Raw genomic sequence first — 16,941 nt, 5'->3', positions numbered from 1 at the left:
TGCATTGTTTTTCTCTACATTTTTGCAACTTTTTTTGGTTTCCAGTTATATGCGTACTTTGTCAACAGTACATGTTTGACGTTTTATTTACTAAAAATGCTGCAAAAATTCTGCAAAAATTTTTGTTGCGCTTTTTTTGCACCATTTTTTTTTTCACTTTCTCATAGTTTTCTATGGGTGAAAATAAAAAAGCTGCAAAAACACAGAAAAAAATGGACTTGCTGCAGATTTAAAAAAAAAAACCCACTGCAGTTCTCAAATTCAGTCAGGAAAAAAAAACAAGCGTGTGCGCGAGATTTCTGAAATCTCATAGCTTTTGCTGGTACTGTAAAAAATCAGCTTTTCATTTGCAGGCAAAAATGCAATGTGTGAACATAGCCTTAAATTTGGTTCACAAGTTTAGGATTTGCAGCTGAAAAATCTGATCTATTGGCAGGAAAAACACTTCATAAAATGTGTGCATTTTTCTTATGCTTTTTTCCTCATTCATTAGAATGGGCAAAAAATGAATCGAAAGTTGTGACATTATTCTCTTATGGCCAAGCTGATGCCTCATCTGATAGAAACAAGTCGGGCAGCAAGTGTTGACCCATGGTTTTAAGGTTGAAAGAAGACACAAATCCAACTTGTTTTTCCCCTTTGACACCGCTTGGCTTTATAGCACTGGCAAACACAAACAGAAAAAGTCTCCTGAGTAAGAAACATATACTAGTGGCATGTAAAAGTTTGGGCACCACTTGTCAAAATGATTATTATTGTGAACAGTTAAGCCAGTTGAAGATGAAATGATCTCTAAAAGGGCTAAAGTTAAAGATTATACATTTCCTTTTGTATGTTATGCAAAAAATATATATATTTTCATCTTTTACATTTTAAAAATTTAAAAAGGAAAATGAGCCGATGCAAAAGTTTGGGCACCCTGCATGGTTAGTACCTAGTAGCACCAGCTTTTGCAAGTATCACAGCTTGTAAACAGTTTTTTTGCAGCCAGCCAAGAATCTTTCAATTCTTGTTTGAGGGATTTTCATCCATTCTTCCAGTTCTGTGAGATTCCTGGGTCATATTGCATGCACTGCTATTTTGAAATCCAGCCATAGATTTTCAATGATGATCAGATCAGGGAACTGTGAGGGCCATTGTAAAGCTTTCAGCTTGCTCCTTTTAAGGTTGTCTATTGTGGATTTTGACCTTTGATTAGGATCATTACCTATTTTTGAGACGTCATCCTCTTTTCAACCTCAGATTTTTTACAGATGGTGTTATGTTTGCATCAAGAATTTGTTGAAATGTTATTGAATCCATTCTTCCGTCTACCCGTTTAATTTTCCTCATGCCATTGGCTGCAACACAACTCCAAAGCATTATTGATCCACCACCATGGTTAATGGTTGTCGAGAGGTTCTTTTCCTGAAATTCTGTGCCCTTTTTTGATCATTGTGGCCAAAGAGTTCTATTTTAACCTCATCGGTGCACAGGACTTGTTTCCAAAATGTATCAGGCTTGTTTAGATGTTCTTTTGCATACTTCTGATGCTGAATTTTATGGTAAGGATGCAGGAGAGGTTTTCTTCTGATGACTCTTCCATGAAGGTTATATTTCTGCAGGTGTCTCTGAACAGTAGAAAAATGTACTACAACTCCAGAATCTGCTTCATCTTTCTGAAGGTCTTTTGAAGCCAAGCGGAGGTTCTGATTTACCTCTCTATCAATCCTACGAGCAGCTCTCACTGAACTTTTGCTTTGTCTTCCAGACCTTATCTTGACCTCCACTGTTCCTGTTAACTGCCATTTCTAAATTGCATTTTGAACTGAGGAAAAGGCAACTTGAAAACGTTTGCTATCTTGTTTTAGCCTTCACCTGCTTTGTGGGCTTCCACCATTTTCATTTTCAGAGTGCTAGCCAGCTGCTTAGAAGAACCTATGGCTGCTGGTTTTTGGCACAAGGTAATAGGAGGATGGATTTTTTGACCCTAATGGGCAAATTAAGCTCTGAAACCAGGGGCCTAACCACCATGGTCACTGCAGTCGCCACTGCGACCGGGCCCGGGGGGAGTCAGAGGCTCGGCAGGTCAGACCATATCTCCCACCATCCCGATTCTCACGGGACAGTCCCGTGCTTGAACCCCCTCCCCCACCCGCGTCCCGCCCGGGAGTCAATTTTTCCCTCACTGCACTGAGCTGCCACACCCCCCATGCACCCCATCCTCGCCCACCCGCAGAGACCCACCGCAGCCCCCACAGCCTGCAATGACGTTGCTTGGCTGTTCTCTAATGTGCGCACAGGACCTGTGATGAGGTCACAGGAGGGGAGGATTTAGGTGTCATATGATCAGGGGCCTCGGTGTATGCAGGACTCTGCTGTGCTGGTTGTCATGGTGCTGGATGAGGGTAAGTTTATGTGTTGGGTCAGGAGGGTTTTACAGTGTGGATGTAGCAGAGCTGTGCGTGTACAATTTTGGATGGAGCGGAGCTGTATGTGTACAATTTTGGACGGAACGGAGCTGTGTGTGTACGAGGTGTACGGAACGGAGCTGTGCGTGTACGAGGTGTATGGAGCGGAGTCTGTGTGTGTAGGAGGTATACGGAGCAGAGCCTGTGTGTGTATGAGGTATACGGAGCAGAGCCTGTGTGTGTATGAGGAGTATGGCGCGATTAGTCCCCAATCCCCACAATTTTAAGCGTGCCCTGAAAACTCATTTATTCAGACTGGCCTACCGCCTCAACACATTAACCTAATCTATCCCTGGGTGGCACAGCCAAAAGTATTACCATAACCAGGTTCCCAGCATCATGTTCCCACAAGCTTTATGCATCCATTAGCCCTCTGTGTCTGTACTGTTACACACTTAACATTATGCCTGGTCCAAACAATCAGGGCAACTGTTACCACCCACCTTTCGTGTCTCCCTCTTTCCTCATAGACTGTAAGCTTGCGAGCAGGGCCCTCATTCCTCTTGGTATCTGTTATGATCTATGTGATTATTGTTATGCTGTAATGTCTATTGTCTGTACAAATCCCCTCTGAAATGTAAAGTGCTGCGGAATATGTCGGCGCTATAGAAATAAAATTTATTATCATTATTATGGAGAGGAGCCGCGCGTGTACGAGGTGTATGGAGCAGAGATGTGCGTGTATTTTGGCATGGGTGGGCCATTTGAAAGTCCGCCCCGAGGCCCATAACTTTGTAGTTACGCCACTGTCTGAAACCTTGGCCAGTTATCTGAGCGCACACATCTTTAAGGGTGCCCAAACCTTTGCATTGGCCCATTTTCCTTTTTGTAGTTTTTAAAATGAAAAAAGGACTAATATTATATATATACAGTACAGACCAAAAGTTTGGACACACCTTCTCATTCAAAGAGTTTTCTTTATTTTCATGACTATGAAAATTGTAGATTCTTTGTAGCGCTTGATGGTTTTTGCCAATGCACTTGGGGACACTTTCAAACTTTTCCCAATTTTTCGGACTGACTGACCTTCATTTCTTAAAGTAATGATGGCCACTCGTTTTTCTTTACTTAGCTGCTTTTTTCTTGCCATAATACAAATTCTAACAGTCTATTCAGTAGGACTATCAGCTGTGTATCCACCAGACTTCTGCACAACACAACTGATGGTCCCAACCCCATTTATAAGGCAAGAAATCCCACTTATTAAACCTGACAGGGCACACCTGTGAAGTGAAAGCCATTTCCGGTGACTACCTCTTGAAGCTCATCAACAGAATGCCAAGAGTGTGCAAAGCAGTATTCAAAGCAAAAGGTGGCTACTTGAAAAGAACCTAGAATATAAGGGTGTGTGCACACGCTGCAGAATGCTCTGTGGATTTGTCCTCGCGGATTTAGTAAAATCCGCAGGTAAATTCGCATGTCAGAACACCTGCGGTTTATCTGCGGATTACCCTGAGGTTTTGCCCTGCGGTTTATCATCTCTACAATGGAGCAGATGGCAAACCGCAGCGTAATCCGCAGAAAGAATTGGCATGTCATTTCTTTCTGCAGATTGAAAACCGCAGCAAAACCGCACGGAAAAATCTGCACCGTCTGCACTGCGGTTTTCATTTTCCATAGGTTATAATGCTACTGTACACCACAGCAGAAACTGCTGCGGTTCTGCAGGGCCAAAACCACTGCGGATCTGCAGCAGAATCCGCAGCATGTTTGTTTCACACTTTTTTGTTAATTATATAATTCCACATGTGTTAATTCATAGTTTTGATGCCTTCAGAGTGAATCTACAATTTTCATAGTCATGAAAATAGAGAAAACTCTTTGAATGAGTAGGTGTGTCAAAACTTTTGGTGTGTGTATATATATATATAATATATATATATATATATATATGTATGTGTATGTATTATATACATATTTATATATATATACAGTACATGTATATATAATTATTATATATTCATTTATTTTTTTGCCTAAAATACAAAGGACTTTAACTTGCTTAACAGTGCACAAAAACTGAAATTTTGACCAGGGGTGCCCAAACTTTTACATACCACTCTAGGGGCCCTTTGCAGCCCATTAGGTCATCACAATGCATAACTCCACATGCTTTGGAGGTGGAAATGGGCCTCCTTATCTTGTGGGCCCCTGTGTGACTGCACAGGTTGCCCCAATGATATGTCTATTACCTGCTTTATAGGCAATGTCCGCCAATTCAGTCTAAAGCTTAGATCATGCAGTGGCTGTAGGGCAACACATATCACTCTACTAGTGCAGCAAACAATGGTTCCTGGGGTATTATGTACCCTAGGACAGTGATGGCGAACCTTTCTGAGACCAAGTGCCCAAATTGCAACATAAAACCCAATTATTTATGACAAAGTGCCAACACGTACCAAATGCCCCATCATGATCCTCTTCATGTAGAAATATGCCCCATCATGATCCCCTTCATGTAGAAATATGCCCCATCATGATCCCCTTCATGTAGAAATATGCCCCATCATGATCCCCTTCATGTAGAAATATGCCCCATCATGATCCCCTTCATGCAGAAATATGCTCCATTCTGATCCCCATCATGTAGAAATATGCCCCATCACGATCCCCTTCATGCAGAAATATGCCCCATCATGATCCCCTTCATGCAGAAATATGCCCCATCATGATCCCCATCATGTAGAAATATGCCCCATCATGATCTCCTTCATGTAGAAATGCCCCATCATGATCCCCTTCATGCAGAAATATGCTCCATCATGATCCCCTTCATGTAGAAATGCCCCATCATGATCCCCTTCATGCAGAAATATGCCCCATCATGATCCCCTTCATGTAGAAATATGCCCCATCATGATCCCCTTCATGTATAAATATGCCCCATCATAATCCCCTTCATGTATAAATATGCCCCATCATGATCCCCTTCATGCAGACATATGCTCCATCATGATCCCCATCATGCAGAAATATGCCCATCATGATCCCCTTCATGTAGAAATGCCCCATCATGATCCCCTTCATGCAGAAATATGCCCCATCATGATCCCCTTCATGCAGAAATATGCCCCATCATGATCCCCTTCATGTAGAAATATGCCCCATCATGATCCCCTTCATGCAGAAATATGCCCCATCATGATCCCCTTCATGTAGAAATATGCCCCATCATGATCCCCTTCATGCAGAAATATGCCCCATCATGATCCCCTTCATGTACAAATATGCCCATCATGATCCCCTTCATGCAGAAATATGCCCCATCATGATCCCCTTCATGCAGAAATATGCCCCATCATGATCCTCTTCATGCAGAAATATGCCCCATCATGATCCCCTTCATGCAGAAATATGCCCCATCATGATCCCCTTCATGCAGAAATATGCCCCATCATGATCCCCTTCATGCAGAAATATGTCCCATCATGATCCCCTTCATGTAGAAATATGCCCCATCATGATCCCCTTCATGTAGAAATGCCCCATCATGATCCCCTTCATGTAGAAATATGCCCCATCATGATCCTCTTCATGCAGAAATATGTCCCATTATGATCCCCTTCATGTAGAAATATGCCCCATCATGTAGAAATATGCCCCATCATGATCCTCTTCATGCAGAAATATGCCCCATCATGACCCCCTTCATGTAGAAATATGCCCCATCATGATCTCCTTCATGTAGAAATATGCCCCATCATGATCCCCTTCATGTAGAAATATGCCCCATCATGATCCCCTTCATGTAGAAATATGCCCCATCATGATCCCCTTCATGTAGAAATTGCCTATTCCAACCACCTCCATCATTTCCTCCTCCCCATCATTGTCCCTCTCCCCATCACTCCCATCATTGGCCCTCTCCCCATCACCCCCATCATTGGCCCTCTCCCCATCACCCCAATCATTGGCCCTCTCCCCATCACCCCAATCATTGGCCCTCTCCCCATCATACCCATCACTGGCTCTCTCCCCATCACTGGCCCTCTCCCCATCACTGGCCCTCTCCCCATCACAATGCCACCCTCACATCAGCCATAGACTCAGTCGCTCCTCTTATGCATGGCAAAGTGTGACAAACCAATAGGCAACCCTGGCACAACAACCTCACCAAAAAACTTCGACAAGCATCCAGGGTCGCAGAGCGTTGTTGGAAGAAAACACGCCTGCCAGACAACTTCACTGCTTTCAAACAAGCTACACTTGCCTTTAAATCAGCCCTCACCTCTGCTAAACAGACCTATTTCACAAACCTTGTATCTTCACTATCCCACAACCCAAAACAACTGTTCAGCACAGTCAACTCTCTTCTCCGCCCACCACTGCAACATCCAACTCCCCTCATCTCTGCTGAGGACTTTGCCACCTACTTCAAAAACAAGATCGACCAAACAAGGCAAACCTTTACTGTTTCATCACCCCAACCGCTCCACATACCAGACCTCTGCCCTTCCCTAATAACCTCCCTCTCCAACATCACTGAAGGAGAGCTTACTCATCTCCTCTCCAAATCACGTCTCACCACCTGTGCACTTGACCCCATCCCTTCCCACCTGCTCCCCAACCTCACTAACATGACCATTCCAGCCCTAACCCATCTCTTCAACCTATCCCTAACTTCTGGTACCTTCCCCTCTGCCTTCAAACATGCCACCATAACACCCATCCTCAAAAAATCAAACCTTGACCCAACTGCTATGCCCAGCTATTGCCCCATATCCCTTCTCCCGTTTGCTTCCAAACTCCTTGAACAGCATTTCCATGCTCAACTTTCCTCCCACCCCTCATCTAACTCCCTCCTTGACATCCTGCAATCTGGCTACCTCCCCCACCACTACACTGAAACTGCCCTGTCCAAAATTACTAATGACATACTCACAGCCAAAGCTAACATACAATTCTCCATCCTCCTCCTTCTTGACCTGTCCTCTGCCTTTTACACAGTTGACCACTGCCTACTGCTACAGATTCTTTCTTCCCTTGGCATAAAAGACCTTGCCCTGTCCTGGATTTCCTCTTACCTTTCTGACCGCACATTCAGCGTTTCCCACTCCCACACTACCTCCTCATCCCGCCCCCTCTCTGTGGAGTCCCCCAAGGCACTGTCCTGGGGCCCCTACTTTTTTCCATCTATACTCTTGGCCTAAGACAACTCATAAAGTCCCATGGCTTCCAGTACCTCCTGTATGCAGATGACACTCAGATCTACCTCTCTGGCCCAGATGTCACCTCTCTGCTGTCCAGAATCCCGGAGTGTCTATCAGCCATATCCTGCTTTTTCACCTCTCGCTTCCTAAAACTCAATGTAGACAAAACTGAACTCATTATCTTTCCTCCATCTCACGTATCTTCCCTACCTGATCTGTCTATTATGGTAAACGGCATCACGCTCTCTCCCGCACCTGAAATCTGCTGCCTCGGAGTAACTCTCGACTCTGCCCTGTCCTTCAAACCACACGTTCAAACCCTTGCCACCTCCTGTCACCTCCAACTCAAAAATATTTCCAGAATCCGTCCCTTCCTCAGTCCTCAATCTACTAAAACTCTTGTACATGCCCTCATCTCCCGCCTTGACTACTGCAACACTCTCCTCTGTGGCCTCCCTGCTAACTCTCTTGCACCACTCCAGTCTGTCCTCAATTCTGCTGCCCCACTAATCCACCTCTCTCCTCGCTACTCCCCTGTCTCTCCTCTCTGCAAATCCCTCCATTGGTTCCCAATTCCCCAACGAATCCAGTTCAAACTACTAACACTGATCTACAAAGCCATCCACAACCTTTCCCCTCCCTATATCTCTGAACTAATCTCCCAATATCTTCCCTTACGTAATCTTCGATCCTCCCAAGACCTCCTACTCTCCTCCACACTTATTCGTTCCTCACACAACCGCCTCCAAGATTTCTCCCGAATATCCCCTATCCTCTGGAATGCCATGCCTCAACACGTCCGATTATCCACCACCCTCTGAACCTGAAAACCCATCTTTTCAGGAAAGCTTACAGCCTGCAATAACCATTCTGCCGCCTCGCCACCGCCTGAGCTGCCGCCTCATCACCACCAGAGCTGCTGCACCCCGACCTTCTGTCTCTTCCCCACTATCCTGTAGAATTGAAGTCTGCAAGGACAGGGTCCTCTCCCCTCTGTACCAGTCTGTCATTGTAAATTTGTTTGCTGTTAACGATATCTATAACTTTGTATGTAACCCCCTTCTCATGAACAGCACCATGAAATTAATGGCGCTATAAAAATAAATAATAATCTCCCCATCATTGGCCATCTCCCCATCAATGGCCCTCTCCCCATCAATGGCCATCTCCCCATCATTGACAGACGCACACACACACACACCACACCACACCACAAACACCAGCGGCCACACTCCCCTCTCTGCGCGCCGGCAGATTCCTCGGCTCTCACTTCCTCTCACACATTGAGCGGTGTGGCTGGATGACATCATCATTCAGCTCTGCGGCCGCGCCGCTCAATGTGTGTGAGGAAGCTCCGGAACAGTGAGGCGACAGGCGAGGCCACGTGCCAGCTGAGAGGGCTCTGCGTGCCCTCTCTGGCATGCATGCCATAGGTTCGCCATCACTGCCCTAGGATATAAAGGGAGGGTTAAAGGAATGGATAAAAAAAAGAATCATAGGAAAAAGAAAAGAGGGGATAGAGACCAGATGTTCTGACCCCTCCAACGATAAAGCTGACCACAGGTATTAGTTGGCTGTCGGCTGAACAATCCTGCCATGTCGACCATCTCTCCCATACACAGGAGCGCTCAATCGGCTGATAACTCCTGTGTTCTCTATGAGAAAGCGGTTTCCAGAAATGTCAATATTAGTGGGTTTGGCTGACATTAGTCTAATGTGTATGGAGGCCTTTAAGGTCCAAACCAGTGAGATTAATAATGGAAAGAAAATGAAGGTTTATAAGGTTTCCTAGAATTTCAAGTCTCCAGTTAGTAAGCTAAAGTTCTACTTAGATCCTTCTCAAGAATCCTTGTGGTATCCTCTTGATTGTCAGTATTGGATTCCCTGCTTGATATATGCTGGTTACGGTTGTATAACTGTCTACCTTGTCTGTAAGAACTTTTTTACATAAGCTTCTTTTTCTGATCCTTCTTTCCATCAACATAATTCCCCGGACGACAGTCAAGGAGTCCTCAATACACATCAGATGGTTGGATGGTCCCAACAAAACTGCGTTAAGCTTCTGTCCAGAAATTTTCAACTCTAAAAATGTTTATCTTCACTTTCATTTATAGAGCATCTACTTTTAGTTGAGTTTTTGTTGTCAGAAGTTGTTGAAGTATCATGTGTCTTGTCCTGAAGTTGCTGAATCCTACTGAATCAGATTGATTAGATGGTTATGTCGTTGCGCTTTCACCAGTTCATCAGTTTGTTGCCCACACTGTATTCCTATCTCTTTGAAATAGCCCTCAACTATTGACCTGACCACCAAGTTTTGTTGATCATGTTCACGAGTGAGTGAGGTGAAGAACTGGACAATTCCTGTAAATCTCTTGCCTTTGCTTTATCACAGGCAGACTCCTTAATTAATCGAGAACACCAGAACTTCTACGATGCGTCTCTGGAGTACATCTTCAAAGTGCAAGAAGTGCAAGAGAAGAAGAAATTTGAGTTTGTGGAACCGGTTAGTATAATTGTCCTCAGATTTTTTTTTTTCCTTGTTTCGTCTACCATTTATTTTTTATTTTCTTGTTAAGTGGTTGCTTTTTATTGCACATTGTTGTTTTGCATTATTCATTTTATTACGGAATTGACCGCCGAGAAGGCTCGTAAAGAAGACTTTAAACACTTTCCACAATTTCTAATTTGTAACGGTCTTGAAAGCTGGCATCTAATTTAATGACTCATTGGATAGGATGAGTCATGTATCTCATAAAGAAGAATCTCGTCCTATGATGTGACCTTTTGTAACAAGAGACTTTTTTTTTTGTTGTATATTATCATCTGTGTAATGTTTTGGTTAGCATATGCAACCTAGCAGACATGGACATACTGTACATGGATGGGATCGTAAAGTCTCTCCTTTTTTTTTTGGTTCCAAAACCAATATCGCCTCTTTCTCTTCATTTCCTAGAAGCATTTTTTTTGGAAGGTGCAGAGACCAAATACCAGCAACGCTGAGATTTCCGTTTTTTTTTCTTTACAACTTATGTCTTCTGAGTTAAATTAATCATTTTATATTTTGACAGTTCTTACTTTTTTTTATAGGTAATACTCCTTATTCTGTTATTTATAGTTTTCTTTATATTTTGGATGGGAAAAATAAGGATTTAGATTTTTGACAAATACTTTAAAAACTTTTTTCTATTACTTTTTCAATGTATTTTTTTTAGTTCACTAGGAGACTAGAGCCTGTCACGTTTAAAATGCACTGCAATGCTTTAGCATGTCCTGTGAAGCTTAGCCTATGGCTGTCTCTTGAGAGGCCATGGGCATCCAAATGGATGCCCTCCTGGATCACGCATTTAAATGCCACTGCCAGAGCTTGAATTCAACGTTTATATAGATAGACTGCAGAAATCAGAGCTCCTATCGCTGCTGTTAGAGGTGGGTGCCAGATGTATAACCCAGCCCACACATGTCCACACTCTCACAGCCTCCCTACGACATGCTTTTACATCCAAGGTAGCTAAGTTGTTAAAATGGGCCCCTTAAGATAAAAAGCACAAGTATTGGTCAAGTTGTGATCTCCTCCAGTAATGGAAGTGATGATATCCTGTCCATCAGTCCCATGACTGCTGATACCAGTCACTGGATTCGCGATTAACATGTCATGCATGCCTATATTCGAAATCTGAATTTGTATAAAGCCTTTAGTTGATGCCTCTAAATAAAGCATTCCATCCTGATCATGCTGGACAGTGCCATGATTCTTGGTTGCGCTTTGTTAACTGATCTTGGTTACTAATCACAGCAATCTGTGATGGTCACTGCTGAAAATTATATAAAGGGCTGGTGCAGAGCTAAAGGGCGGCACCAATTAATGGAATTTCCAAAATTAGTTCAGTTCTCTAACCATCCAACTCTCTTCTTTAAACATTTATGAAAAACTGTGTGTCCCTTGAAGAAAACTATGAATGTAGTTATAAAACTTTAAAAATCTCTGAACTTTAGGAAGCAGAAACCACATTTCAGACAATTTCTCTGAATTTTATCTCCATGGAGCAGATGGAGGATGGGGGAGTCAGCTTTTCATAGAACCGAAAAGGTAATCAGAAAGAACTTGTGTTGGAGAAGTGAAATTGTTCTACGTGGTGAAGGACAAACGAGGCATACCTCACTTCTCAGCCCTATATTTCTCCCATCTGTCAATGAGGCATTGTGCTGGAGCCCACACTTGGCAAGATCCGCACAACATCGCCATGCATGAAATATTGATTTTTCTGCTGCGTCTCTGTACACTGCCTTTTAATCCACAGTAATCTGAGCAGTAGGGGTTTCTTTGTTGGTATTTGGAGGGGATTAAAGGGCATTGCATGCAGAACGTAGACTCAGCAAATGAAAGACATGGACGGCTCAGCTATATTTACACTGGCTGAACACAACTATTTTATGGCTTTTTTTTTTTTTGTTCGTGTTCATAAAGATAAAAAAAAAAAGTACTGAATTGTAATTACGGAGAAGCATTTCAGCAACTACTCACATTGTTATCTCCATAAAATACATCAATAAATGGAAGTAGAAAGTCACACAGGGTCCGAAACACTGACAAAAGCGGGATAGAAATAATAGCACATCATGCCTTGGAGTTCCAAAAAATGGATGTCTGTTTGGCATTTCGATTCAGATCTTTGATCCTTGTTTTGAAACCGGATCGAATGTATTTTCTACTTTGCAACACTATAAAATGTGTAGTAAGTGCTACTATCCTGAGAGTTGTGACAGGCAAAATGACACCAGCTACTAATTAAATAAAATTGTTCCACCTGTTGTAAATTAATACAAGATGGTGCCACCTACTAGAAGCTAGTCCAAGATTACACCTCCTGCTGGAAATTAGTCCAAGATTGTACCACCTACTAGAAGCTAGTCCAAGCTCACACCACCTGCTGGAAATTAGTCCAAGATAGTACCACCTACTAGAAGCTAGTCCAAGATTACACCACCTGCTGGAAATTAGTCCAAGATGGTACCACCTTCTAGAAGCTAGTCCAAGATCACACCACCTGCTGAAAATTTGTCCAAGATGGTGCCACCTACTAGAAGCTAGTCCAAGATTACACCACCTGTTGGAAATTAGTCCAAGATAGTACCACCTACTAAAAGCTAGTTCAAGGTTACACCACCTGCTGAAAATTAGTCCAAGATAGTACCACCTACTATAAGCTAGTCCAAGATTACACCACCTGCTTGAAATTTGTCCAAGATAGTACCACCTAATAGAAGCTAGTCCAAGATTACACCACCTGCTGGAAATTAGTCCAAGATGATACCACCTTCTAGAAGCTAGTCCGAGATTACACCACCTGCTTGAAATTTGTCCAAGATAGTACCACCTAATAGAAGCTAGTCCAAGATTACACCACCTGCTGGAAATTAGTCCAAGATGATACCACCTTCTAGAAGCTAGTCCGAGATTACACCACCTGCTTGAAATTTGTCCAAGATAGTACCACCTAATAGAAGCTAGTCCAAGATTACACCACCTGCTTGAAATTAGTCCAAGATGATACCAACTACTAGAAGCTAATCCAAGAAAACGGACGCGTTTCTGGCATGCCAGATAATAATCTTTATTTTTATATAGCGCTAACATATTCCGCAGCGCTTTACAGTTTGCACACACATTATCATCACTGTCCCTGATGGGGCTCACAATCTAAATTCCCTATTAGTATGTCTTTAGAATGTGGGAGGAAACCGGAGTACCCGGAGGAAACCCACGCAAACACGGGGAGAACATACAAACTCCTTGCAGATGTTGTCCTTGGTGGGATTCGAACCCAGGACCCCAGCGCTGCAAGGCTGCAGCGCTAACCACTGAGCCACCGTGCCGCCAGATAGCATGATTAAGGGCATCTAGGACGCCAGAAACTCGTCAGTTTTTTTATCTTTGTATGTCGGGTTTTACAGTTTAAAGAAATCAAATAGTGCTTTTATTTCACTTGTACAAGTGCCGCTCTCTTCACTGATACCATCTTCTAGTCATTAGCCCAAGATGGTACCACCTACTAGAAGTTAACATTTGCTGTAAATTAGTCTAGGTTGGTTCAACCTTCTGGAAGGTTTAATAATATGGTTTCACCTGCTGGAAATTAATCCAAGGTTCTCTCACCTACTGGTAGTTAGTCCAGGATGGTTTCATCTACTGAAGGTTAGTTTAGATGGCATCACCTGCTAAATGACACAGACGGCTCTATTGTTTTAATGATACAAATGTCTGCAGTCACTCTGGGAGTTGGAGGACTTATTAACAACTAACAACATTGGACTATCTACCTTGAACCATTGGAAGTCCTTTCTTCCATTTATACACTCTGGGTTGATATGAAAAGGTTTAACTATTTTGCAAAAATAATTATCCGTTGCGTGTTTTGTTTGCTCCCTGATACCCATATTGTCCATTGGTTATTTTAACAATACAGCACTGAACAGCTCCGGTGTCAGATATACAAAATATTACAAATCAGGTTTCAAAGCATGGCTGACATGTCTTTGATAGAACACTTCGTATCACCTCGGGCACTTTGGATTAGTGTAAAGGAGAAAATTGTATCTCGAGGAAGAGAATTTACCACTTGTCAGTTCTGGATTCTTAGGCAGCGAATTGGGACAGGTTTTCAGTTCATCTTTCATTTCATCTTTTCATGTTTTTGTTCACGTTCATTAAGAAGATGAGCGCAATTTGGTTTACTGCGTTAATTATTGTTCATTTTTTCCAGGTGGCAAGGTTTATAGAGTTGGGTGGAGAGGTATATCATTACCAAAATCTTCAAAGTATGAATTTTTGGTGCCAAGTAGTGATGTGCAAATAAATTCACCGGACCCTGGTCCAGAGGTAAGATCAGTATTCCATAGTCACTGGAGGTGATCCCAGCCAACCGCCTCTGACCTGTTGGCATCAGCAGCTTCTATTTTGATTTACCAGCCTGGCGCAACGTCGTGTGTGGGGTTAAGTCACACCGATGACCTAATTCAAGATCAGCTAATCGAAAGTGAAGCTGGGGATTCCAGCAGGTTGGAAGGAGGTTGTTCACAGGACCCATCTACCGGCCATGGAGTACTGATCTGACCCCTGGACCAAGTTCCTACAAGTCCATCTCAAGTGCTGAGATATTCCATCCTTTCCCCATTTAAGGACAAGTTTGTCCCTCTGATTGTCTCTCATCAACGACTTTCTTTGGCCCAGCCCATGAGGGAGAAGGCACCATAGAAGTCCTTGATTCTTTTTGTTTTGGGGTTATTTTTTTAGCCTCCAATTTCCATCAGCAGAGCATGATGGAAATAGACTTTCTGATGGTTGCTGGTAGCATTATTCCTCTGTTCCCCCATCTGGCTCATCCTTTATGTAGCGTCACTATGGATGAAGCATACGCCATGACGTCATGATCATTGGTGGTCCTACTTTTGGAACAAAGGTGCCCCGGTGGTGATTTATTGTTCTGTCCCCTTAACTATTTTCCCTGTGAAGCAATACCATGACCAAATGAAAAGGGACAGGTATAGTTCCCTGCATAGCTGGATGGCATCGTTGTGCACGGAAAGCTCATTCTCAGACTCTGCGGAGGTTCTTAACCTTAGACCATAATGATCTGTAAGTGATGGAATAACCTAGTGATACGCCATAACTTTATAGCATGGAAATGCCCCTTTAAAGAGGACCTATCATTAGCCTTAAATACGGAATTTATCTGGTTTAAAGGGTATTCCCATCTCCAAGATTCTATCCCAATATGAAGTAGGTGTAATAATAATAATATTAGCAAATACCACCAATTACAAATGTAGTATAGTCCTTCTGATTTGCTGTGTCTCTTTCCTGATGTGCAGACATTGCAGGACCTTAGGTATCCATGGTTACAACCAATGACATAGTGACAGCTAGTTGCGAATGGTCATAACCATGGATACCTAAGGTCTATCAATGCCTGCACATGAGGAAAGAGACACAGCAAATCAGAAGAACTATACTATATTTCTAATTGGAGGTGTTTGCTAATATTATTATTATTACACCTACTACATATTGGGTTAGGATTTTGGACATGGGAATACTCCTTTAAGTGCCGCTCTTCTGAATCCGGCGTTTCTGAAATTTCATTCCTGAGATATGTTCAGATCTTCCCTGTATTCAAATCTACTGATTGTTCAACCTGGGTGTGATTCTCAAGAAGACGCCCACAGACAAGAGTTGAGAACACACCCAGTTGGCTAAAAAGACTAGATTTACATGCAGGGAAGAAGGGGTCATATCTCCGGAACGGAATGGAGCAGGAACAAAAGAAAAACATCGCTGGATTCAGGAGAACAGCGGCATTTACACCAGGTAAAGAAATTATATATTTATTCCAAGCTGCAGGTCCTATTAAAGGGAGGCAATTTTTTGTACATGTCTCGGTTTATGGTTCCAGCTTTTATACAGAAGTTTAGAGCACATTCATAGTTGAGAATTTCTATAGTTTCTTCCCCTTCTGTTTACAGCTCTGCCCCGATGGTAATGTCAGGTCAACACAATCCTATGTAAACGAGGGCAGAACATAGTTTTGATAACTCCTCGTCTGGTACAAACATCCAATTTGCAGAATTGACATGGATTCCCATTTGCTATTTAAAGTCAGGATGAGATAACATTGGAATTGGTTATTCTCCCAGACCTGCACTCGCCCTTACCGGCGACCCATCATCTACAATCTGCATATTGCGCGCAGCTGCACCGCCGCGCCAACTGTAAAGGACAAAGTTGAAATTCCCCATTTATCTAAACCTAAACTGCAATTTTCAGTCCGTCTGCATAAAGCGCAAATACATTATCTTAAGTTCACACCTGTTGCTATATGCCAATTTTTTTTTTTTATTATTGTGATTTTTGTTTTTGCTGTAAATTACAGGCAGCAGCCAGAGGAGCAGCAGGGCAGGGAATGAGAGGAAGGGAGACGGTTCCGCTTGATGGAGTCGGGGAATTAGTGCCATGAAAAATTGGTGTTGTGCGATGTGAAATAGAGATGATGGGAGATATGAACAGTCTATATAGCTTCAAAAAGTCTTAAAATATAAAAAATAAAAAATTACCCTAAATTCGTAAAAAAACAAAAATTAAAATGAAATTAATGTTTACCATAATTTTTACATAATTTGCTGACTTTTAAGACTCGACTAGACACTTTTGCAAACTGGTCTGAAAATATCTAAAGCGCATAATACGTCATGCAGATGTTTTTATTCATTCATTCATTCATTCATTTTTACAATTTATACAGTGGGGCAAAAAAGTATTTAGTCAGTCAGCAATAGTGCAAGTTCCA

General features: G+C 42.6%; 1 protein-coding gene across 2 annotated transcripts in view; it reads left to right on the top strand.

Annotated features, from left to right (window-relative positions):
* ARHGAP42 (Rho GTPase activating protein 42) overlaps positions 1-16,941 on the top strand; it is a 373,376-nt gene that overhangs the window by 236,448 nt on the left and 119,987 nt on the right. For both annotated transcript variants that reach the window (XM_073582941.1, XM_073582942.1), the window contains exon 6: positions 9,993-10,103. In XM_073582941.1, the coding sequence (XP_073439042.1) occupies positions 9,993-10,103 (111 nt within the window). The remainder of the gene's footprint in view (positions 1-9,992; positions 10,104-16,941) is intronic.

This window comes from Dendrobates tinctorius, unplaced genomic scaffold (genome assembly GCF_039654945.1).
Source record: "Dendrobates tinctorius isolate UK_male_01 unplaced genomic scaffold, ASM3965494v1 ptg000075l, whole genome shotgun sequence".
Classification (NCBI taxonomy): domain Eukaryota; kingdom Metazoa; phylum Chordata; class Amphibia; order Anura; family Dendrobatidae; genus Dendrobates; species Dendrobates tinctorius.
The sequence above is the reverse complement of the archived record's forward strand: the minus strand, read 5'-3'. Positions and strand labels throughout refer to the sequence as shown.